This window comes from Bison bison, unplaced genomic scaffold (genome assembly GCF_000754665.1).
Source record: "Bison bison bison isolate TAMUID 2011002044 unplaced genomic scaffold, Bison_UMD1.0 scf7180017864065, whole genome shotgun sequence".
Taxonomy (NCBI): domain Eukaryota; kingdom Metazoa; phylum Chordata; class Mammalia; order Artiodactyla; family Bovidae; genus Bison; species Bison bison.
In genome coordinates, this window is record NW_011494637.1 from 1395759 (window position 1) to 1421550 (window position 25792).

The 25792-nt window shown below is 37.3% G+C and overlaps 2 protein-coding genes across 9 annotated transcripts in view; one reads left to right on the forward strand and one right to left on the reverse strand.

The window, feature by feature from the left end:
* PARK2 (parkin RBR E3 ubiquitin protein ligase) overlaps nucleotides 1-249 on the reverse strand; it is a 1245124-nt gene extending 1244875 nt beyond the window's left edge. For all 7 annotated transcript variants that reach the window (XM_010836734.1, XM_010836732.1, XM_010836730.1 and 4 more), the window contains exon 1: nucleotides 123-249. Coding sequence is in view for 1 of the 7 variants with exons in the window: in XM_010836730.1 (XP_010835032.1) it covers nucleotides 123-129 (7 nt within the window). In the remaining 6 variants the exon portion in view is untranslated. The remainder of the gene's footprint in view (nucleotides 1-122) is intronic.
* Nucleotides 250-549: 300 nt separating this feature from the next.
* The window catches only part of PACRG (PARK2 co-regulated), a 531307-nt gene continuing 506064 nt past the window's right edge, over nucleotides 550-25792 (forward strand). For both annotated transcript variants that reach the window (XM_010836738.1, XM_010836739.1), the window contains exon 1: nucleotides 550-859. In XM_010836738.1, coding sequence (XP_010835040.1) covers nucleotides 704-859 — 156 coding nt within the window. In that variant the 5' untranslated portion in view covers nucleotides 550-703. The remainder of the gene's footprint in view (nucleotides 860-25792) is intronic.

Here is a 25792-nt window from a genome sequence, read left to right on the forward strand (position 1 = left end):
TGAGGGGAGCGCGGACACCGCCACCCGCCACTGACAGCGGGCACCCGCGGGGTGGGGGGGGGGTCCCCGCCGGGCGGGGCGGCGCGGCGCAGAGACGCTGTACCTGGCAGGTACCCACGTACCTATCATGGCAACTGGGCAGGCGGCCCGCCAGGCGAGCAGGGTCCCACTCGCACCCGGGCGCCCACCTGCGCCTCACACGAGCTGCGCTCCGGGGTTAAATCGTTCGGGACGCCCCTCCCCCTCTGCCCCCCGGCGCCCCGGCCCTCGGAACGCGCACGCGCAAACGGCGTGCCGCCCGCAGCCTTCTGGGAGTCGTAGTTTTCACTCGTTAAGTACTGCCTCGGGTCTGTCGCCACCCGCCGCCCGCCCTTCCGGCCTGAGGCCCAGGAAATATGTACGTCACCGGGAGGCGGGGCCATCCAGCCTCAGTGTTGACGCGTCGCTTAGCAACCGGGAGGGTTACCTTTGGAAGCTCGTGGCAGCTCTGGCCTCGGCCCTGCCCTCTTCCCGCCCCTCCCCTCCCCTCAACTCCCGGCACCTAGGAGCTGCCAAACATCTGGATCGACCACTGCTACGAAGGGGTTGAATTTCTATCATTAACGCGCCTTTTTCCATTTTTTTCCCCCGACCTCCTCACATCCATAAATCTCACTGACTCTTTTACTACACGTTGTATGAGAACAAGACATTTTCTAGGAAGATGGTGGCAGAAAAAGAGACCCTGAGCTTAAACAAATGCCCAGCCAAGCTGCCGACGAGGACCAAGCTCCTGGCACAGCAGCCGCTCCCGGTGCACCAGCCTCACTCCATGGTTTCTGAGGGCTTCACAGTCAAAGCCATGATGAAAAACTCAGTCGTAAGTGATCTTCCCGAATCGAATGCACTCGCTCCCAGTCAGGGGACCCCAGGTTGCAGAGACTGGCTGGCCCTAGGATGGATTCTGAGCCCATGTCCTGGGTGGTCTTCGCCCAAAATGGCAATTTATTCGGCCAGTAGCAGACGGTACCCAACAGAGTGTGGAGGTCCAGGCTAGGATGTTAAGAAGGGGTCTCGGGCAACTGATGTGCTGTGCCCGTTTCTAAGCACCTTCCTAATAACTCCGGGTTATTAGGAAGGTGCTAAGAATAACTAGCACCTTAGAATAACTCTAGACCACCTGAATTTATCCTTCAGCTATATACACAAAGAAAGATCCCCTTTACTTATTGATTCCTAAACTAGCCTCACTGAGAAAAGCGCCTTAATAGAAGAAGAGGGCTTAGAAATCATGAACTCCCTTGCAAAATTTAACATTTCTGATGTACAGCTGGGAACCTAAACTCATTAACAGTAAGAAATTTTATCAATTCAACCTAGACATTATAGGAATATCCTAGCATTTTTTCTAAGAAGATTCTCACAAAAATGCATGTTAAAGTACTGAGAAGCAACTTAATAAGAAGTCTGTTTCCAAATAGATCTTTTAAACTTTTAAAATTTCCAAGATTTGATGCTAGTACTTCTGACTATTAATACAATTCATATTTCATTTCTATTGTTTTGTGGTAGTAAAAATCCATTATTCTCAATACTATTAGGGGGGAAAGTTTAAACTGCACATGGAAGGTTTCAGTATATACATGACAGTTAAAAAAAAAAAAAAGCTTTAAATGTGTGCTACACCAGGTTTCACTACTGACTAAGCACCTGGCTGAGAGTGATATATTCAATAATAAATGCAGCTTTCAAATTTGTGTAATTTACACTCTGGGAGGATCTGACTTATTGTGTAGCAACTCATATGTTGAATGAAGAGCATTGCTTTCCAGTGTCACATTATTTGTTTCACATAAATGTTGCAAACTTAATACATTATTCCTAAACTACATCCTTAAAATATGCAAATGAAATAGATCACCTTTAGACCCAGAGGCCAGATTCCCACGTGGCTACACAAAATGAAATTCTGATTATTGGAATGTGTATCAGTTGCATTGCAATAATTATTCCCAGAAATAGACTAAAACTTTCTACTTGTTGTAACTGTGAGTATATCTTGTAAATAGGTGATCATGGGAGCCAAGATGATTAGTTTATCAGCAACAAAGAATACCATAACATTCAAGCTAATTATTTCTTTTTTTTCCTTCTACTCAGTATATATAATTTTAATGATTTTCCCAATGTTATGTTTCTTCAAAGACATGTACAAAATTGGTCAGATTCTTTTTTTTAGAAAAAGTATATGTATAATCGTGTTTATTTTTTAGAAACATAGCCTTTCACATAAAGTCATAATTCTGGAAAATCAAATATTTCAGTATTGTCAAATGTAACAAGACTAAAACAACAACACAAAAAAACTGATTATGAAGCAGCCTTAATTATAAACAACTTATTTGAGGTACATTATCTTCTGGTCTCCATATACTTAAGGAAAATCCCTTAGTGTAATAATAATGTCTCCTCGGGGATCTTCTAAAGAGGATGCATCATTCTTTCACTTCATTTAGTGGGAATCATAACTGTTAGATGAAAATATTGTTCATCCATCCATCCATTCATTCAATCAATGATAATTTTGTTTGTTTCTAAACCTAAGATCTTGCAAAGCACAGTTCTGGGGATTTGTGATCAGCAAAACAAAGCCCCAGTCCTTAAAACTCCAAGGAAAGCCGCCACTAACAATAATGGACAGGTCTTGACAAAAGAAGGACACTTTATATATCCTAACTTCAATGGTACAAGAAATACAACCTTTCCTCTTCATATCCAATATTTACATTTCAACATTTCTCTTGAAATGTCAGCAGTATAGGCCCTTTTGCATTATATAGTCTATTGGGATTTCCCAGGCAAGGATACTAGAGTGGATTGCCATTTCCTAGGCCAGGGAATCTTCCCAACCCAGGGATTGAACCTGCATCTCCTGCATTGGCAGGTGGATTCTTTACCACTGAGTCACCTGGGAAGCATATAGTCAAAACACCCTTCTTTCTTAAGGTTTATTTCTGTTCAGAAAATAACACGCTGATCCATAGCTTTTCGTGAATCCAGCTCCTTGTTCCACAAGCGAACCCAGAAATCACTTTTCTAGTGTTAGGACTTGCCATCAGTTCCCTCTTTCCAGTACTCACTAATTAAATAAGCCTTCACTCCAGAGCACTTCCACAAAAGATTTACAGAACTGTATCCTAAGGAGGTATATGGAGACTTCCAGTGTATTTTGAGGGTGCTTCAGCAATACAAGCTTGATCATAGACAGATATGATCCTGTGGGCTGTGCAAGCCCAAATGCTTAAACAGTTATAATCTATATATGTGAATGCAGAATTATTTACAAAACAATAATGAATGTGAATGGATAATTAAAATGGCATAAAACATGTAAAGCACATAAAACAGTGTGTGGCACAGTCAGTGATCATTTGTTACCTAAGGACTGAAGGGATGTGGGTGTGTAGATGTGTAGGGAGAAGGGCGTTAGAACAAAGGGAACAACATAAGCAAAATCAAGACAGGGAAGAGTTGCAATTTAATTTGGTGGAAGCAAATAAGAATAGTGGGAGATGAAATTAAATCCATAGAATAGGGTTAGATCACAGAATGCCATTTTTAATTAGCTTCTTATTAACATTATACATGTCCATTGTGAAACGTTTTAAGTGTCTTGGCTTAGTAAAGGAGGCTTCCCTGGTGGTTCAGTGGGGAAAGAGTCTGCCTGCAATGCAGGAGTCCTGGGTTGGGAAGATCCCCTGGAGAAGGAAACAGCAACCCACTCCAGTATTTTTGCCCGGGAAATCCCATGGATAGAGGAGCCTGGCAGGCTACAATACATGGGGTCTCAAGAGTAAAAGTTTCTCCTAGTTAAGATAATGGGGACATTTTTAACTTTTTTTATCACTAGTCCTCTTAAAATTTCAATGTTTTATTTTAAAGCTTTGCTTAATCTTAATTCATTTTGGTTTAAGAAGCAAGGTATAAATTTATTTTATTTTTCCAAATTGGTCAGCAGTTGTTTACATTAACTTTCACTTGTAGTTAAACTGAATTATATATAAAAATTATATATAAAATTATATATAAAAATCTTCCTGTTTAATTTGAATGATCTGTCACTGCTATATGTATATTAATCATAGTGGCTTTGTGCATGTTATAATATGTAATAGGGCTAGACATCTCTATTATATTTTGCTTTCCTAGCAATCCTATGAGGAGGCAGAGAAGACCTTTTTTCTTTCCATATAAATCTGACAATTTAATTTTTTGTTGTTGTGAGTCATCTCTTAAATGGCAGAATGAATGAATTCAAAGAATGAATGCTGTAATACTAGATTTTTCTAACTCAGGCCAGTCCTCTCTTGATCACTTTTTTATTGACTTTGGTGGATACATAACATGCAAGTGGAAAATGCACGCACATCACATGATAAATATTAAACCAAACATACTGGTGTAGCCAGAACCCAGATCAAGAAGCCTTACCAACACCACAGAACCCCTTCAGGACCTTTCTAGTGGCTTAGCGGCCCAAATGCATCCCAAGTTAATCTTATCCCAACTGCTGTCCGCAGATGTGTGCGTGTATTCAAGGATCCTGCAGTGTGTGGTTGTCTTCTGTCTGGGGTGTGGGGTCACTGTTGTGAAATCCACCCACGTTACTGCGTATGATCATAGATCCTTCCTATGCATTTCTTTATATTATTTTCATGGGGGAGTATAACATAATTTATGGATGCATTTGTTTGTTGATGAATATTTCTGTGACTTCTAGGTCAAGACTTTTACAAATACTGCTACTAGGAAAATTCTAGTATTTTTTAATTGAGGTATAGTTGATGTACCATTTTATATAAGTTCCAGATGTACAGCACAGTGGTTCACAATTTTTAAAGATTATACTGGCATGCTACAGTCCATGGGGTCTCAAAGAGTCGAACACCACAACTGAACAGCAGCATACTTCATTTATAACTATTGTAAAATATTGGCTGTATTCCCCGTGCTATACAGTAAGCCCATGTAGTTCACTTACTTTATCCATAGTAGCTGTGACTCTCAATCACCTACCTCTATCTTGCTCATTCTCCCCTTCCTTCTCCCCACTGGTAATGACTGGTTTGTTCTCCATATCTGAGAGTCAGTTTCTTTTTTTTATTCACTAGCTTGTTTTATATCTTATAGTCCATGTGTAACAGACAATATTCCATGTGATAACAGACAGTATTTGTCTTTGTCTGTCTGGCTGATTTTGCTAAGCATAATATGTTCCTGATCCATCCATGCTGTTTCAAGTGGCAAAATTTCATCCTTTTTTTATGGCTGAGTAATGGTCTATTGTGGGCTTTTCTGATGGCTCAGTAGTAAAGAGTCTGCCTGCCAGTGCAGGAGAGGCGGGTTCAGTCCCTGGGTTGGGACAATCCCCTGGGAAAAGAAATGGCAACCTACTCCGGTGTTCTTGCCTGGAGAATTCCATGCACAGAGGAGCCTGGTGGGCTCTATAGTTCATAAAGTTGCAAGAGTCAGACATGACTAAACAAAATAGTAATCTCTTGTATATACTACCACATTTTTAAAATCCATTCATCTATTGATGGACAATTAGGTTGCTTCCATATCTTGGTAACTGTAAATAATTCAGCTATGAACATTGGGGTCATTCACTCACTAAGTCATGTCCAACTCTTTGAGACCCCATGGACTGCAATACACCAGGCTTCCCTGTCCTTCACTGTCTCCCTGGGTCTGTGCAAACATTTGTCCACTGAGTCAGTATACCACCCAACCATCTCTACTCTGTCTCCCCCTTCTCCTCTTGCCTTAAATCTTTCTTAGCATCAGGGTCTTTTCTAATGAGTCAGCTCTTTGCATCAGGTGGCCAAACTATTGGAGCTTCAGCTTCAGCATCAGTCCTTCCGATGAATATTCAGAATTGATTTCCTTTAGCATTAGACTGGTTTGATCTCCTTGCTGTCCAAGGGAATCACAAGTTCAATTCAGTTTAATCGCTCAGTCGTGTCCAACTCTTTGCAACCCCATGAACCGCAGCACGCCAGGCCTCCCTGTCCATCACCAACTCCCAGAGTCTACCCAAACCCATGTCCATCGAGTTGGTGATGCCATCCAACCGTCTCATCCTCTGTTGTCCCCTTCTCCTCCTGCCCTCAATCTTTCCCAGCATCACGGTGTTTTCAAATGAGTCAACTCTTTGCATCAGGTGGCCAAAGTATTGGAGTTTCAGTTTCAACATCAGTCCTTCCGATGAACACCCAGGGCTGATCTCCTTTAGGATGGACTGGTTGGATCTTCTTTCAGTCCAAGGGACTCACAAGAGTCTTCTCCAACACCACAGTTCAAAAGCATCAATTCTTCAGCGCTCAGCTTTCTTTATAGTCCAACTCTCACATCCATACATGACCACTGGAAAAACTATAGCCTTGACTCGATGGACCTTTGTTGGCAAAGTTATGTCTCTGCTTTTTAATATGCTGTCTAGGTTGCTCATATCTTTCCTTCCAAGGTGTAAGAGTCTTTTAATTTCATGGCTGCAATCACCATCTGCAGTGATTTTGGAGCTCAGAAAAATAAGGTCAGCCACTGTTTCCCCATCTATTTGCCATGAAGTGATGGGACTGGATGCCATGATCTTAGTTTTCTGAATGTTGAGCTTTAAGCCAACTTTTTCACACTCCTCTTTCACTTTCAAGAGGCTCTTTAGTTCTTCACTTTCTGCCATAAGGGTGGTGTCATCTGCATATCTGAGGTTATTGATATTTCTCCTGGCAATCTTGATCCCAGCTTGTGTTTCCTCCAGCCCAGTGTTTCTCATGATGTACTCTGCATATAAGTTAAATAAGCACAGTGACACTATACAGCCTTGACGTACTCTTTTTCCTAGTTGGAACCAGTCTGTTGTTCCATGTCCAGCTCTAACTGTTGCTTCCTGACCTGCATATAGGTTTCTCAAGAGGCAAGTCAGGTGGTCTGCTATTCCCATCTCTCAGAATTTGCCACAGTTTGTGGTGATCCACACAGTCAAAGACTTTGGCATAGTCAATAAAGCAGAAATAGATGTTTTTTGGAACTCTCTTGATTTTTCCATGATCCAGCGGATGTTGGCAGTTTGATCTCTGGTTCCTCTGCCTTTTCTAAAACCAGCTTGAACATCTGGAAGTTCACAGTTCACATACTGCTGAAGCCTGGCTTGGAGAATTTTGAGCATTACTTTACTAGCATGTGAGACGAGTGCAATTGTGCGGTAGTCTGAGCATTCTTTGGCATTGCCTTTCTTTGGGATTGGAATCTTAAGAGTCTTCTCCAACACCACAATTTGAAAGCATAAATTCTTCAGCACTCAGCCTTCTTTATGGTCTAACTCTCACATCCATATATGACTACTGGAAAAACTATAGCTTTGACTAGATGGATATTTGTCAGCAAAATGATGTCTCTGCTTCTTAATACGCTGCCTAGGTTTGTCATAGTTTTTCTTCCAAGGAGCAAGCATCTTTTAATTTCATGGCTGCTGTCACTATACACCGTGAGTTAGTATGTTTATTTGCTTCAGATATACCCTCAGGGATGGGCTTGTGGGGTCATATGGTATTTCTAGATTTAGTTCTTTGATGAATCTCTGCACAGTTTTCCACAGGGGCTACACCAATTTACATTTTCACCAACAGCATACAAGTTTTCCTTTTTCCACTTCCTCATCAGCACTAATTATTTATGGTCTTTCAGATGATAACCAGTCTGACAGGCATAAGATGATATCTAATTGTGGTTTTGATTTGCATTTTTATGATGATTAACAATGTTGAGCATCTTTTCATGTCCCTTTTCAACATCCGTATGCATGTCTTCTTCAGAAAAATCTCTATTCAGTTTTGCCCATTTTTAAATTGGGTAAGTTTGCTAAAATATAATGCTAAGTCAAATGTTACATTTTCTATGTAATGTATGTCAAATGTTACATTTTCTATATTTTCTTGTAGAATTGGATGGTTTCTAGTCTTATATTTAGGTCTTTAAGCCATTTTAAATTGATTTTTGTACATGTGGAAGAAAATATGCTAATTTCATTTTTTTTCTGCTTATAACTGTCCAGTTTTCCAAGCACCACTTATTGAAGAGACTGTCTTTTCCCCATTGTACATCTTGCCTTCTTTGTGGTAGATTAATTGACCATAAGTGTATAAGTTTTTTTCTGGGTAGTCTATTTTTTTCCATGTATCTATGTGTTTTTGTTTTTACCAGTGTTGTACTGTTTTAATTATTGTAGCTTTGTAGTTAGTATGAAATCAGAGAGCATAATACCTCCAGCTCTGTTCTTCTTTCTAGTACAGATTTTTGGAGAGTATATTTATGAATGTCCAGGTTACTGCATCCTAGGGTATGAATATATTTGCTTTAGTAACTATATTAAAACTATTTTCTAAATTGATTTTTCAAATTTAAACTCCTGGCCAGCTCTGTATAAGAGTACCATTTGCTCTATAATATCATCAATAATTACTATTTTATTTTGTATTTTAGGTATTCTAGTGGGTATGTAATGTTACCGTGATTTAATATTCATTTTTACTCTAATGGAGTTTAAAACTTTTTAATTATTTATTGGCTATTTGATTCTCTTTTGTGAAGTGCCTTTCTATACTTTTGCCTGTTTTTCTTTTGGCTTTATTCGGTGTATTTATCTGTAATGATCCTTATTCTTCATGTTTTATTCTAAATGATATAATAATGCCTGGAGGAGGACATGGCAATCCAAATGATATAAAGCAGTTGTCAAATACATATATTTTAAGTATAGTTTCCCCACTGGTGAGTTTCCTTTTCATTCTCTTATTGGTGACTTTCACCCTTCTATTTTTAAAATATATGTTTTTGAGAAAAAAATGATCATTAACAGCTTTCTTATGTATTTATTTATAATATTTTCATAATCAGTTTCAATAGCTTTATAATGAGATACATATACATTGAGACAAAAGCCTTTGAAAGTAAATTGGAGTGATTAGAAACAAAATAGACGAAACAATAGTGAAACAATGAAGTAAAGTGTAATTAAAGTAGAAAGCTTGAACTTAAGAAAAGGGGGATCAATTTTTTCATTCATAAGGGTCAGTATATTTATTGATTGATGGTCAGATTTCCTTCTGAGCTTCTTGGCATCTGCTGCTGCGAGGGGAACCTTATACACTTTTCGTTATCACAGAAGAAGTAGCTGGTCAATCCCTGTAGGGCATTCTGCCTTTCTCTACACGGAGTTTTCAGGGAAATTCACCTGGTAGCATTTTAAATACATGCAACACACCATACCTACATTTTTATTTCTTACATGAAATACACTGGTCAGTTTCACCCACAGATGAGTTCAGTGTAAGAGCGGGGTAGGTGACATTAAAATCTATCTTGAGGAACTGGGTTTTGCATGAGACCAAACTCACATGGTACATGTGTGTAGACTTTTGGTGATCTGATCTGACCTGAGAACAGAATTCACAGTGCCTTCTGGAGAGTGTAGACTTTATTTTAGTTCTGGTTGTTCTCAGTTCATTTTATGACAGGAGCAAGACAGCTGCTGATTTTGTAAAGTGTCAGAGAGGAAGCGTGTGATGCTGTGAGACCTCAAGAGCCAAATGGCCTGAAAGAGGCTAGGTCTGAAAAGGCTTCTCAAAGAGGATCTTGTTTGGTGAGCTATAAAAGGTGAGGGGGACCCAGGGGAAGAGTTAGGGGCAGTCGGAAAAGGCTGAGACCAATCAGACCCGGCTTCCTGCTCGCTCAGTGTTCAGTCTTCATTTTATGCTTTCTTTTCCCCAAAGAATTATGTCGTAAATTCTATTCATTATGTGTATATCTAAAATTCTTTAAGTTGTTTATGTTTTATAGACTATATAAGCAAAGTATATATGACTTTATGAAAGTATAAATACATAATACACGTGTGTCTATATAGCTTACGTATTTACTTTGTATCATACATAATACTTTACATGAAGTTGTGTAATTGAAGATTCTTTTTAACTTGCTAATATTTTACATGTCATCACAAACTTCTCTTGAGCATTTAAAAGACTTCATAAAATTCTGTTCTCTGAATGTGCCATCATTTCTTTAGTCATTCACTCAGGTTGCTTTCCGGTTTTTGCTGCTATACATGATGACAAAATTAATATTTCTAAATATTTTTTTCCATACTTTTAAATATCTCTTTGAAATATAAGTTCTGAAGTAGAATCACTGAATCGGAGTTCTCTGGAATCTGAAGACTCTGATGAAGGGTTGATGTAAACCCCTCGAACAAGGCTTGACTGCATCTGTGCTGCTCTTTATAGCCTGGGGCTTTTAAGTACACCAGCCCTGCCTGCCTTCCACCTTACCCACCTGCAGTGTGTTGAGGGGAAGCAATCTCTCAGTACCTCTGATACCCATTCATAATACATATTATTAATGGATTGGAAACATCTAAGGCTGTTGTTCACAGATTGCAAATTGTAATTACGTGTGTGTGTGTGTGCTGAATCATGTCCAATGCTTAGTAACCCCATGGCCTGTACCCCCCAGGCTCCTCTGTCCATAGGATTCTCCAGGCAAGAATACTGGAGTGGATTACCATTCCCTTCTCCAGGAGATCTTCCCTACCCTGGGATCAAACCCTTGTCTTCTGTATTAGGCGGATTCTTTATCACTGAGGCACTGCGCGCCTGTAGTCACCTGATTTCTGGGTCCACACTCCACATTTTCAATTTAACTGTTCTAATTGTGTCAGGCATTATTTTATTGTTTAGTAAAGGTTCAGAGTGGAGAAGGCAATGGCACCCCACTCCAGTGTTCTTGCCTGGAGAATCCCAGGGACAGGGGAGCCTGGTGGGCTGCCGTCTATGGGGTCGCACAGAGTCGGACACGACTGAAGCGACTTAGCAGCAGCAGCAGCAGCAGCAGCAGTGGTTCAGATGGCTTTCCTCGTATCTCAGCTGATAAAGAATCTGCCTGCAATGCAGGAGAACCCAGTTTGACTCCTGGGTCAGGAAGATCCCCTGGAGAAGGGATAGGCTACCCACTCTAGTATTCTTGGGATTCCCTTGTGGCTCAGCTGGTAAAGAATCCGCCTGCAGTGTGGCAGACCTAAGTTCGATCCCTGGGTTGGGAAGATCCCCTGGAGAAGGATATGGCAATCCACTCCAGTATTCTTGCCTGGTGACTCCCCATGAAGAGAGGAGCTGCGGTGGGCTACAGACTGCAGGGTCACAAAGAGTCAGACACGACTGAGCGACTAAGCACAGCACCGCACGGAGGTTCAGAACTTACAGGGACATAGTATTATACTATTCAATTTTTCCAGACATTTATTAAGCAGTGTTATTCCCTGCTGATATGTTGTATAATTATACATAATACTCAGATATTTCAGAGAGAATTCTAACCAATGTATCAATTTAAAGTATTGTAACTCAGTGATATGTTTAGAAACTGGTGAAGCCAGTCTCTCCTAATGGTGCCAATCTGAGGGGCATGAAATTCTATCTTGTTTTGATTTAATTTTGCATTTCCTTGATGACTACTGATACATTTTCTTTTCATTGTTCATCTCTTTTCTTTTTTCCCTCAGTGATGTGTGTGTTTCTAGCCTTGCTCCCTTTTCCTTTTGGGTTGTCTGTCCTTTTCTTACTGATATATAGGTGTTCTTTATATAATCTAAATATGGACCCAGCTTATTAGCTCCAAGTCTGTGACTTGTCATTATACTTTTTTTTTTGCATTTTTTCGATGAACAGAAATTGTAAATTTAATTTTAAGTATTTATATTTATCAGTTTCTCCCATTATTGTTTGTATATTTTGTGCCTAGTTTCAGAAGTATTTTTGATCCTGATATATTGGTTTTTTGCACGTTTTATTCATAAAATGTTTACATACAGATTATAATTGCATCACTAGATCATTTTTTGAGATGACAAGTAAGACTTTAATTTGATCTGTTCCATATGGAGCAAGACACCCATCCAGTACCTTTTATAAACAGTACCTGGCAACTCTCTGGTCTGTCCTGTTTATCTATTACTAAGCCAGCATCCCACTCACATTGTCTTAATCATTGTAGTTTCATAAATATTGATATTTAGTAAGGTGAATTCTCCAAATTGCTTTCATTCTATTTCACATTCTTGGTCTCTTAACATCTATAATAATTTTAGAATAGGTTGTCAAGTTTTATGAAAATCATTTTCATAATAATGTGAATCAGCCATTAAGTATACGTGGGTCCTTTCCCTTTTGAACTTCCTCCCAACCCCACCCAATCCCAACCCTCCAGATTGTCACGGAGTGCTGTGCTGAGCTCTCTGTATTACACAGCAGCTTCCCAGTAGGTATCTATTTGACATATGATGATAATGTATGCGTTTCAGTGCTACGCTCTCAATTCTTCCCACCCTCTCCTTCCCCCGCTGTGTTCAAAGTCCACTCTCTATGTCTGTGTCTCTATCTGTACTCTACAAATACGTTCATCAGGCCAGGATCACTGATGAACATAGATGCGAAAATCCTGAAGGAAATACCAGCAAGCAGAATCCAGCAACACATTACAAGGATCATGCACCATGACGAAGTGGGGTTTGTCCCAGAGATGTTAGGATTCTTTCATATATGCAAATAAATCTGTGTGATATGACAGATGAGTAAATTGAAAGAGAAAAACTATTTGGGGGATTTTGATTAAATTATGTTGGATGCACAGTATAATTTGGGGGCAATCATAATCCATTCTTAATTTGCTAAGGGTTTTGAAAAAATTGTGAGTAGTATTGAATTTTATGAAAGATACTTTCTGTACTTATTGAGATGATCATAAGATTTTTCTTGTTAAGTCTATGACTGTTAATATAACATTAATATCATCTGACATTCTAATATTAAATCATTCTTATATTTTTTTAAATTATGTAATTATGAAGTGTTCAGCTTAAAAAACAAGTATAAACTATTGACATCTCTTTCATTTAACAGGAAGCAAAAGAAACCTTCCCCATAACCCATAACAAATTTCTTGTATTTTATTATCCAAAAGTAGGTATTAATGGCTTGGTAGTGTCTTAACTCAGTCTGACATAACAAAAATATCACAGACTGGGGGGACTTTAAAAACAGACATTTACTTCTCATAGTTCTGGAGGGTGGGAAGTCTGAGAGCAAGGTGCTGGCCATTTCAGTTCTTGGGGAAAGCTTCCTCCTGGCTTACAGATGGTCCTCTCCTCTGGGCATGCAGAGAGAGACTCTCCAATACTCTTATTAACTTGCTCATTCCACCCTAGAGTCCCCACTCTCATGATGTAATCTAACCCTAGTTACCTCTTAAAGGCTTCATTTCCAAATACCATCACCTTAGGGGTTAGGCCTTTAACATATGAATTTTGAGATATACTGATACTCAGTCACTGATAGGTGGGGAGATGGGACTGCTAAATTTCCCTGATCGTTTGGGACTGGAGGAGGGGCCTTCTTCCTGGAAGAATAAATGATGCTAGAACATTTACTGCTAGAACAAATGATGTTTCTAGAAACTAAAGTAAAACTTTCCTTTAGGAAGAAAATTAATTATGTGAACTACATTTTCATTCTGCAAAAAATAATTTATTGGATTTCAGTATGTTTTTCTTTTAATAGTGTGGATTTGAGAAATTATTTTCATTATAAAAATGAAAAATTATGTAGAGTTTGAAGAAAATATCTAAAAGAGAAAAAAGGTAGTAAATATCAAACCCCTTTTATTTTTTTTAATCACTCTTAAATTATTCCCCAAAAGCATCACTACATTCTTTTGAATAAAACTGTAGTCATCATATCATACAGATATTGTTAATATCTTCATTATATCCTCATTTACTAATTTATGCCCTCTTTTTCTTTGTTTAGGTTTCCTTAAGGTTCATTATGCTCTTTGTCTCTCTCTTCATATACTGTCTTTTGAATTTATATACTAATTCTTTTGGTTTTGACAACAGATTTCTTATTTCCACTCTTGCATTTTCTTTTTCTGTATTTGTCTTATTATTAAAATGATATATAATTTTAGTTTAGCTTTCCTCTTTTATATGGTGGTTGTTTGTGAGAGATTATTTTCCCTGTTGGTTGGGGCTTTATAATTATGTTTTGATCATTATTTTTTTATTAGTAGATTTGTTGCTTCATGGTTTTATACTTTGGTTTCTACAGGTTTAGCTGTTTGAAATTTATTAAAGATATTTATTGGCCTAGAATAGGATCACTTTCTAGAAATGTTCTATGAAACTTGAGAAAAGACTTTTTTTGTCTATACTTATTTTGGATTGTTAATTCCAAATGATTTGTCTAAGAGCAGAAGATTAAAAAGTACATCTGTGTAAAAATATGGTTACTATTTAATGTTATGTTATGAGTGATAAGGATTAGGTCCATCTTAAAACAAATTCGAAATAGGCAATAAGTTTTGGTATTTGTTCCTGTTTTATTCTGTATTCCTACTTATTAGTCCACGAGGCAGCAATTTTTCCTAGGTTACCTAAATTCTTTGACGATTTGAAAAACATAACTAATTGCTAAAATCCATTTATATCATTAAACGTTTGTGGCCCTTGTAATTTTGATCAGTAAGGAGAAAAACACAAAAGAAAACAAGTTACAAACAAGAACCGGAAAATAATGGAGAAAAACCACGTCAGGATCCATTGTTTTGCTGCTCCTTAATCGTGCCAGAGGACCTAGCCAATTCCTGCTTTGCAGTTCTGAAAATGACGTAACCGAGGGATCTAGACTACCAGAACCTGTCTATAGTATTTTAATTATTTTATTTTCTGAAAAATATGTGTTTACATTTCAGTGTGTGTATTTCACATTTAAGTCCTTATAATGAGATTTTAGATAGAGGATTCAGGAAGATGTATTGGTTTTGCTTCTGCTCCCTGTAATTCCCTTAAGAGTTAAAAGTCCCGCTGTTACACTGACAACAGAGGTTTGGGGCAGTGCAGACTCATTACTGATCAGCAAACAGTGACCATGTTATGGGTGCGAAGCACACCAAAGTTTAATACATAGGGTGACCAGTGATCTTGTAGGACCTAGAAAGTGAGGCAAAAGACATTGAGATTGAATATTTGGGATACAACAACTCTGAAGCAAGTTTAAGATAATTCAGTTGGTCTCTCATAGAGAAGTGTTATGGTCAGACGTTTACTTTTAAGTCTTCCATATACATTTAAGAATCATAACCTAAGCAAAAATTTCAGATATTATTATCCATGAATTTGCTTATTTACCAAAGTTACTATCATATAGGGAAAAGGATGTGAATTGATTTATTATAAATAATAATTGTTATATAAATAATTTATATTTCAGAAGTATCTTTCTAAAGCAATTCAAATTAATGTCATTGTTATAGCACAGAATAGAAAAAATATGATTATATAATAAATGCCAAATAAAATAATGAATATAGGATAGATCGTGGCTAGCTACCTTCCTTTTGTGGTTTTTAGTTAGAACAGAATCCACAGAGAAATATATTTCACAGATTGTCTATTCTAAACCAAATTATCTATGAATAAATAGTCCCTGAGAAAAGCAGTAAATCCATTACCAAATCTCATGTGTCTTGCACTTTGTATTTTAAGATATTTTACATGATAAAAGTTATTTTACATGATAAAACTACAACTTGATTTCAAAATTAAGTAGAATTATTTGGTGGTTTCACATGAACATTAAATATTATTTGAATTTAATAATAATTATATGTATTTTGTAATTCTAAAATTATATATATTATAATTAAAATTAAATTATAAATTATAATTAAAATTATATATTTGTAATTTATAATTATATATTTACAATTTAGAATTTAGAATTTATATAACATAGTGACTATTGACACAGAACAGCAACATTTGTATAAAATAAAGGTTAGTACTTTTAAGCAGTAATGAAGGATGCCTCCGTATATACTTTATTTCTCTTTGGAATTTCTTGAGTAAATGATATCATATTTACTTATTACTATACTAGATCATACACACATTCACAGGGATTCATATGTACAAAATCATCTTTTTTCATTTTTAAAGTTTTATAATAAATTCGTCAAGTATAGCTTTTACAAGTTTCAGGCTTCAGTGGCCAGTGTCTTGTAATTCTCTGGTCCTGTGCCTCTCAACACTTTGCACCGTGTTCTAGATATCCGAGATGATCAGTTGTATTTCTTGTTTAAGTATTTTGTAAAAGTAATTTGACTGTGAATGTCCATCTACACCTGTTATATGTTTACTTCCTATTTATCACTTACGGAAAGAATATAGTGATTTCCTGATAAGAACTCCTCCCTTTTATAGGTAAAAAAAAGACTTTCTCTAAGTCACATTTGGCCTTCTATTTAGGTGAGTGGAAGCTAGAACTGATGTGGGAGCTTGAACTGATGTGAAACTTATCAACACTTGGTACTTCAATACAAAAATCACAGGAATGGTGTTTTAGATTAGAACCTTTAAAAACCAAAGGAATCAAAAACCTCGGGAGCATCTCAAAGGCCAGAATCAGCACCAATATATTGAGTATGTTGGATTGGATTGAGATACTTGCAGTGACTTCCATAGGACAAACACTGGGTTTTTCTCGAGATAACACAGGCAAACCCAGAATCATCAGGCTGGGTACAACTTAAGACGAGATAGACCTAGGAGATGGCTTAACAGGATTCAGGCGAGCCGAATGTTTGAGTCAAAATCCAAACCTAACAGTTCCAAAGTGAACCAAGATCCAAGCAAAAAAAGGGTTAGTAATGGGAGGCAGAAGGCTCCGGGAAGCCAAAAAGATGCTTAAACCCTTAGTGGCCTGTTTGGAAAAGCACAGACTGGCCTTGCCCTCTGCGAAGGGTGGAGAGCATTCTAGGGTGCTGATGCTAAAGGGAGGAGAGCATTCTAGGGTGCTGATGCTAAGCAGGCTAGAAAATTGCGACCACTGTCAGGCTCATGTAGACAAGTTCAGTGAAATAATTCTGTTCTGTGAAATAATTGGTCTATCTTGTTTTACTCTGCTTTGAAACCATAGATCTCACCTCCGTCTGTTCAGTCATCCGCAAGTAATAACAAGTGACTTTTGTCAGTAATGAAAGTAGATTGGAGTGTATCTGCTAAAACATATTAAAATTCTGGAAAACAAATTCAGAACGTACATTCAGTTTATGGTGAAGAGTCATTAATCTCGTTTCCGTTGTCAATTGCTTTACAAAATGAAAATCATTTCCTCAAGTGTCAGCTTGATCCTTGCACAGAGTTGATAAAGTCATGAGAATAGCTTGTCAGGGCTTAGCAGTCACTGACCTATGCCTGCTTCCGCCATCTGACCCCAGGCCCACATTCCTTCAGTTCTACCTCTTAACTTTTTCTTACTTTAAATTAATGCAGTTATTTCAAATATGTAAATAATATTTCTTCTTAAAAGACCAAAATTGTGGTACTAACAATAAACTACATGAAGTATAAAAGTGAATGCATTTTGGCACACATATACAACAACAATCAAAATCATGCAAACTTGTCCATTAACCCCAATCCTTTTGCAATCACTCCCTCTCTCTCATTTTCCTATCTTGGCTTTCTGTCATATAGATGAGTTTGTATTTATTTATCTAGAATATAAATCTGCCTGCAGTGCAAGAGACCTGGGTTTGATCCGTGGGTTAGAAAGATCCCCTGGAGAAGGGAATGGCTACCCACTCCAGTATTCTTGCCTGGAAAATCTCATGGACAGAGGAGCCTGACGGGCTATAGTCCATGGGGTCCCAAAGAGTTGTACACGACTAAGTGATTAACACTTTCACACTTCCATGCAGAATATACTTCTTTTTTTTTTCCTGTCTTCTTTTTCAGTCAACATAATTACTTTAAGAGGCATCCATGTTGTTGCATATATTGATACTTCATTCTGTTTTATTGCTTGCAGTATTACATTCATATGAAGATAGCACAGTTTAAGCACTCACTGTTGGTGAACATCTGAGTAGTGTCCAGTGTAAGGCTGTTCAAAACAGCTGCTATGAACACTGGTGTACAAGTGCTTGTGTGGATATGTGTTTATCTCTCTTGGTCAAATGCCTAGCAGTGGACAAGTTGCACCAGCTGTCAAGAAGTAGAGAGGCTCAAAACCACATCATGTCAGCCTTACCCCTAGCTGGTACATGAAGTTCTTAATGGGATGATAAGTTTATCCTTGTCATCTTTGAGGCATTTAAAAGAGCTCACAGAGCGTGTATAAGCCTGTTTACTACATGAGGCTTGTTCTTTTAGGCCTTATAGTACATAGAATGAAAGACAAAAAATAGTTTATTTCTTATTTTAATAAATGTAAACTGTATCACTGTGTACAGCACAATTTCATAATCTGAAAATATCCATCATTGATTTATCTATGGTATAAACTATATAGAGGGCTTCCCTGGTGGCTCAGAAGTTAAAGTGTCTACCTGCAATGCGGGAGACCTGGGTTTGATCCCTGGGTCGGGAAGATTCCTAGGAGAAGGAAATGGCAACCCACTCCAGTATTCTTGCCTGGAGAATCCCGTGGACGGAGGAGCCTGGTGGGCTACAGTCCACGGGGTCGCAAAGAGTCGGGCACAAAAGTATATATGGTTATTGTATGAGCTTTATTGAAGTATTGTTACATTAGGTTATGAAAACAAAGTTTTCATAATTTTCTCCACTAAATATATTTATGTTCCCATTCACTGTCTCCATTAAAAGTTACCCAGTAGATATTAATATTTAGGATCTCTCATGAAAACTATGGTAATTAGTACTTTAACATTTTCCTTCATTTGTTGAGATTTATCTGTAAATTTACATAATACTCAAATTTATATCTACCTTCATTTATTTTCTGTTAACGATATCTTGGGAATCCATCACATTTTATAAGGAACCGTAAGTTTATTTCAGCCTAGGGCAAACAGCTAGTTTTCATGCTGACCTGGATGCATATATGCAGTCTAGTCCGTGCATTTTGAAAATTGGAACGCTAGTACATTAAACTGGAATAATGAACCAATAAAAATTTTTATAGCATTAGAAAAATTATTTCTTAGACATGCACACTGTCATTTTACTCATTAAAGTTATTCTAGGATCATAAGTTAGGTCATGAATTCCTAAGCCTTGGGAAAAAAATCAGAAGATCTTTTCTGTTGATCAAAGGACTTGACCTGACTACAGGATAGTAGTTTTCCAAGCTTGTTTTGGAAAGCTAGACTAGGCCATTTGTAGCTCGATTACCCATCTTCAGCCAAGAGAGTAAAATTCTTGGAAAACCTTTCATGCGGCATCTGTAATGCTCTTCACATGTTGAATACCCTGGTTTGTCACAGTTGCGGCTATTACCTTCATGTAGTCTCCGTCAGTGTTTGACATTGGTTTTAGACTTGCAAATCCTCAAATGCTTCATCAGCAGATGGCAGGACTACTACAATTTCAGAAGGTTTTCATGGAGAGTGAGTGAAATGTAATAGTGAAACAGACACATGCTCAGCAACATGGGAATCAAATGTAGGTAAGTGCTCAGGAGATGGTGGTTTTCTATTTTCCCCAAATCTGCTAACATGTAATTGGCCTATCCCATAACCAGACCTTTTTAAGAGCTTATAGGATTCTAATCTCCTTGATACTTTAGCCACCCGTGGTAATGAGTTATGTGCTCAGGAAGGTGTATTAATGCTACGAGTCACTAAGGCACTATCTCGTGTTTGCCTCATCACTTCACTGGCCTTTGACTTGTTTTGCAAATACACTTAATTCAGTAAGGAAGACTGCTTCTCCTGAAGTTTTTCCATTAGTGAAAGGTGTTACAAACCATGTACGTTATTTTTATTTGGATGATATATATGGTTCAAACAATTACATATATAAAGATTATATATATATATATATATATATTGCTTTTTAGGAAGCACTTTAATATTAGCATACCATCTAAACATGGTGTTTCTGTTTTCTGCTATAGTTAGGATAATCCTTATATTTTAAGTAAATAATAAAAATCAAAGTAAAAAATTTTCAAATCTAAGTATTTTATATTGTGATTTGCAACTAAATGCATTAATCCAAACAAATAGAGAATATAGAGATTATTCACATCCCTAATTTGTTTAAACACGGGTGTCTAATTGTCATTTGTTTCTGCTTTAACTCAGTTCAGCTGCTTTAATTAAATGATGCCATTCATCTAGCTGGAGTCCTGAAATCTTTTGTATCTTTGAAAAATACAATAAAAAAAGGAATGAGTTCTCTCTATAAAATGTGGTTTATCTTCAGCTACAATTTTTTTTCAAGATTTTAGTCTTTATCTTAATTGTGAATATCAAATAGAGGCTTTCAGAGTGATATGGGCTAATTTCAAATTTCTCTAAATCTACAAATACACTGTTCATTTTCCCTAGTCTGGGCCTAAATTGCTCTGCTTGCATTTGTAATCAGAAATTGATTGGGTTGCCGTGGAAACTGGAAGCGCGTATTGCTGGTTGAAGAAAAACCGAGGTAGAACAAGTACTGTTATCATAATTGTCTGTCATCCTAAATGCCTATCATTTAAACAGTACATGGATAAAATTTTCACACTGCAATCCCCAAATGCTTCTTTTCAGAACACTGCTTTGTGGTCAGTCTCAACCCTCTAGATTGATTTTTTGATGCCAAATGACTTTGTTACATATTTAATTTATTTTCATGTTGAATTTTTTTTAACACAAAATTAAATATTTTCATCTTACCCACATCTATAATACACATTGTAGAAAAAAGCCTGAAGCTCAGTAAAATACTAGTTACTGAGTAGCCAGCCATGTGAAACATTTCCACTGCTGGCCAAGAGGATACAGAACTAGGGCAAAAAAATTCAGTTGAAGAAAGAATTTTTAACTTCTGGTAATAAAGGCAGCCTGGAAGAAGTGAAGGTCTATGTTACATAAAAAATATTTATTATTATAAATATTTATTATTTTTACATAATAAGGTAATTTATGAGTTTTACCATGTGAAAGAAAAGCTGACTTCTAATTGCCTTAGGTTTGTCTTATGAGAGCTGACAAAATGAAGGTTAATGAAAGAAATGAGAAAAAGCAAAAGGAGAGTAAAATGGCCTCAGCAGAGGCAGGAAGGAGGGAGATGAGGGGTGATAAACCAGCATCTTCCAGTGGTACCCATTTCCATTAACACACGCAGTTTTTCTGGAGACTTCCATTGGTTCCCTGATTTCAGTGAGAATAAATGCAGAAAGTTATGTGTGACTTTTAAAGTTTAAAACAAAATATCCCCAGTTCGCCATAAATCTTAGGAAACCAGGGATTCATAAAAGAGAGACCAACTTGCTAAAGAAGGTTAATGGAACAGAGCATCTGTATACAATAAGTCCCCGGCTGAAAAGAGACAGTGTGGTGGCCCACTTCAGCTCTGGTGTGTCAGGGGAAAGAAAATTCTGGTACTTATTTTAGTTTTGTTTTTATAAATAGTGCCAGACTGAGCAAAGAAATCTGCTTTAGCATAAAAATATTAAAATAATACAATATATGTGACATTGTCTAAATGATGATTACCTGTTTTATGTACTGTTGAGATTTGCATGCTAGACACCTGGACTGTAGTGTTGGTACTCCATTCCCCCAATTTCTTCAGAAAGAAGTTCGAAACCTCATGGTTTCAAATGCTTTGTATAGGAGTAAACAGACTGGATCTTTAGAGCATGTTTTTGTCTTCCCGTTAAGAGCTAAAACAAAGAAAAAATATAGAGAAGTTTCCAATACTAGTTACCCTGATGCACAGTTGAAATTGTTTTCACAATTTAAATTTGTTGCTCAGTAAGTTAGGCCGAGGGGAGAAAAATGTCTGTCTAGACACGTGTACTATACTGTATATTTTTTCTTAGTTTTGTTTAGTGTTAGTCACTCAGTCACGTCCGACTCTTTGTTATCCCATAGACTGTAGGCCTCCAGGTTCCTCTGTCCATGAGATTTTCCAGGCAAGAATGCTGGAGTGGGTTGCCATTCCCTTCTCCAGGGAATCTTCCTAGCCTAGGGATCAAACCTGGGTCTCCTGCATTGCAGGAAGATTCTTTACCATCTTACCCACTAGGGAAGCTTAAAAATCAGGTGAGCATACACTAAAAGTCTTTCTCTCCATTTCTCCTTTACAGAAGCATCCAAATATTTGTGTGTCTTACAGAAATATTTTATGTATTTTAATCAAATGTGTATGTTTGCGTTCATTATTGTCATACTTCTTTTTTGAGCAAATCTGAGGATTGTGTGAAAGTCACTCAGTCATATCCGACTCTTTGTGAGTCCATGAACTATACAGTCCATGGAATTCTCCAGGCCAGAATGCTGCAATGGATGGTCTTTCCCTTATCCAGGGGATCTTCCCAACTCAGGGATCAAACCTAGATCTCCCACATTGCAGGCAGATTCTTTACCAGCTGAGCCACAAGGGAAGTCCAGGAATACTGGATTGGGTATCCTATCCCTTCTCCAGGGGATCTTCCCAACCCAGGAATCGAACTGAGGTCTCCTGCGTCGAAGGTGGATTCTTTACCAGCTGAGCTATGAGGGACGCCCCATATGCACACACACTATGAGGACTGTGTGGGATGATATTACAGTTTCATTTTGTTTTCCTCTCATTTTATAACCAGGTTGAACAGTTTTTCAATTGTCTGTTGGCCATTTGAAGGTCATCTTTGTGAAGTGCTCTTCGTGCTGTCCTGCTCTTGTATCTCTTTGGTGTCTGTCTTTTTATTACTGATTTGTGAGGGCTCTTTATATACAATAGATCTTTAGCTCTTTTATTGGCTATATATTTTGTAAATATCTCCTCCCCTCTGTGGCTTGTCCTTCCACTCAATTAACAGAGCCTTCTGATAAGCAAAACAATTCTTTTAATGTTGCCAAATTTATCCATCTTTTTCTTCATGGTTAGTACCTTCTTTGTCTTTAGAAATTGTTCCCTTTCTTGGGGCTATACAAATATCCTTGCTTTTCCCATTTAGATCTACAATCCACCTGTGGTCAGTTGTTGAATAAGCTGTAAGGAAGGATCTAACTTCATTTTGTCAACCTGCGTATCTCTTTGAGATAGCACCACTTTTTGAACACACAACCATTTCACCATAGCTTTGCAGTTCAGTCCTTATTGTAGATAAAATATTCATGTATGTTTGGATTTGCTTCTGGACTCATTGTTCTACTGGCTTATGTCCTGCTCATTGTAACTTTATATTGTGTGTTTTTGTGTAGAAATGGAAGTCCACCAACATTTTTCTTCTTCAGGACTGACTTGGATGTTCTTGGTCCTTAGAATTTCCATATAAACTTTAAATTTGCTTATAAAGCTTGTCAAGTTACAGAAAGAGAGTTTGCATGCTTATTTGGATTGCAGTGCTATATCAGTGGTGACAACTGGCATGTTTATTATGTTGAATCTTCTTTTTTTTTATGTTGAATCTTCTAAGCCATGAATGTGGTATATCACTCATTTTATAGGTCTCCTTTAATTTCTCTTTATAAAGTTTTATAATATTCTCTATAGAGGTCTTACATATGTTTCTTGATATTTATTCCTTAGTACGTCTTTAGGTTTATTACACTTGTTGTATGGTTTTTAAGATTTTTTTTCTACTTTTTGACATGTATAGTTTTTTATGTAAGAGACTTTTAAAACTTGCCTATTAGTTTTAATAATATATGTACTGAATTTAAGACTGTTTGCATACATAATCATATGTGATTGAAAATTTTTTATTTCTTCTTTTCCAGTCCATGTAACATTTCTCTTGTCCCGCTATATGCCATTGGCCTTCCAGTTCATTGTTGGATAGATATTGATGGATTGATGGATATTTATAGATAGATAAATAATAATTGCCGTCCTTGCCTTCTTCCTGATTCCACAAGGAGATCCTTTAATATTTCATGATAAAGTATAGTATTTGTTATAGTTTTACTTTAGATTTCCTAAGATTATTGCATGCCTGCATGCTAAGTCACTCTAGTCATGTCCAACTCTTTGCAACCCAATGAACTGTAGATTGCCAGGCTCTTCCAATGCTGGGATTCTCTAGGCAAGAATACTGGAGTGGGTTGCCATTCCCTTCTCCCGGAGATCTTCCCAACCTAGGGACTGAACCCGTATCTCCTATGTCTCCTGCATTGGCAGGCAGATTCTTTACCACTAGCTCCACCTGGGAAGCCCAAGATTATTGCAGTGTTCTTCTATTTGCAGTTTACTTGAAGTTTCTATCATAGGCATTGATTTTATAATTTTCTCCTTATTGAGATAATCATTTGCTTGAAATAAGTTTTTAAATATTTCTTTATGAATTTTATATTTATATTCATAAGTGACATTGGCCTATAATTTTCCTTTTTACGTTATCCTTTCTGGATATATCTGTATATTGTGAAAATAAAATAAAACTGTCTTTAAGAAAATTAAGAAACACATAGTTCCAGATGTCAATTACGTGTTTGCTATGTATAAATGAGACGATAAGGTATAGTGGCTTGAATGTCAGAAGTACTCTGGTTTTTTTCTTTTTTCAGTTTTATCATCAGACTGTACTATTTTAAAAATCATTAATTTCCTTGATGTCTTACCTTCTTTAAATGAGGCATTAAAAACATATTTTTAAAGCTTCTTCCAGCTCTTGATTCCTGTGATATGCAAACAATTAATGCTTGTGCATGACTCTAAGTGTACATAAACTGACGTTCTTTTCTTTTCTTTTCCCTTGAATATTGGATAGTTTCAGCCTATGTATAGGATTTTGAAGTCAGTTTCTAAACTGATCTTGAATTGCCCAGTTATCAACTAGTTGCCATATGACTGACTACTGAGTACATTATTTATGTATTTGTATTAATCCATAGATAATTATAGATGGGATTCGTACCACACTGTAATCATTAAGAGCGTATCGGAAGCACTGCGCATGTTATGAACATGAACAACAGAGTCAACTCCTTTGCTTGGAAATTCCAGCTATACCATCTCTTTGCTGAATGAATTATTTTTTTCTTTTGCAGTCCCATCTATAAAATATGATATTCAGAGTGCATACCTCATATAGATATGGGGATTAACTAAGGTAATATATTCAAATCACTAAGACCATTGCCTGCTAAACATATGATAGCTATTTTTATTAGCATGAGGATATAGTTGTTTTTTAGTTGTTCATTCATTTCCAACTCTTTGCAACCCCATGGACTGCAGCATGCCACGCTTCTCTGTTCATCACCAACTCCCAGAGCTTGTTCAAACTCAGGTCCATTGAGTCGGTGATGCCATCCAAACTTCTCGTCCTCTGTCTTCTCCTTCTCCTCCTGCCTTCAATCTTTCCCAGCATCAGGGTCTTTTCCAATGAGTCAGCTCTTTGAATCAGGTGACCAAAGTATTGGAGCTTCAGCTTTAACATCATTCCTTCCAATGAATATTCAGGGTTGATTTCCTTTAGGATTGACTGGTTTGGTCCCTTGCAGTCCAAGGGACGAGTCTTCTCTAGCACCACAATATGAAAGCATCAATTCTTTGGCAGCTTTCTTTACAGTCCAGCTCTCACATCCATACATCACTACTGGAAAAACCATAGCTTTGACTATACAGACCTTTGCTGGCAAAGTGATGTCTCTGCTTTTTAACACACTGTCTAGGTTTGTCATAATTTTTCTTCCAAGGAGCAAGTGACTTTCTATTTCGTGGCTGCAGTCACCATCTGCAGTGATTTTGGAGCCCAAG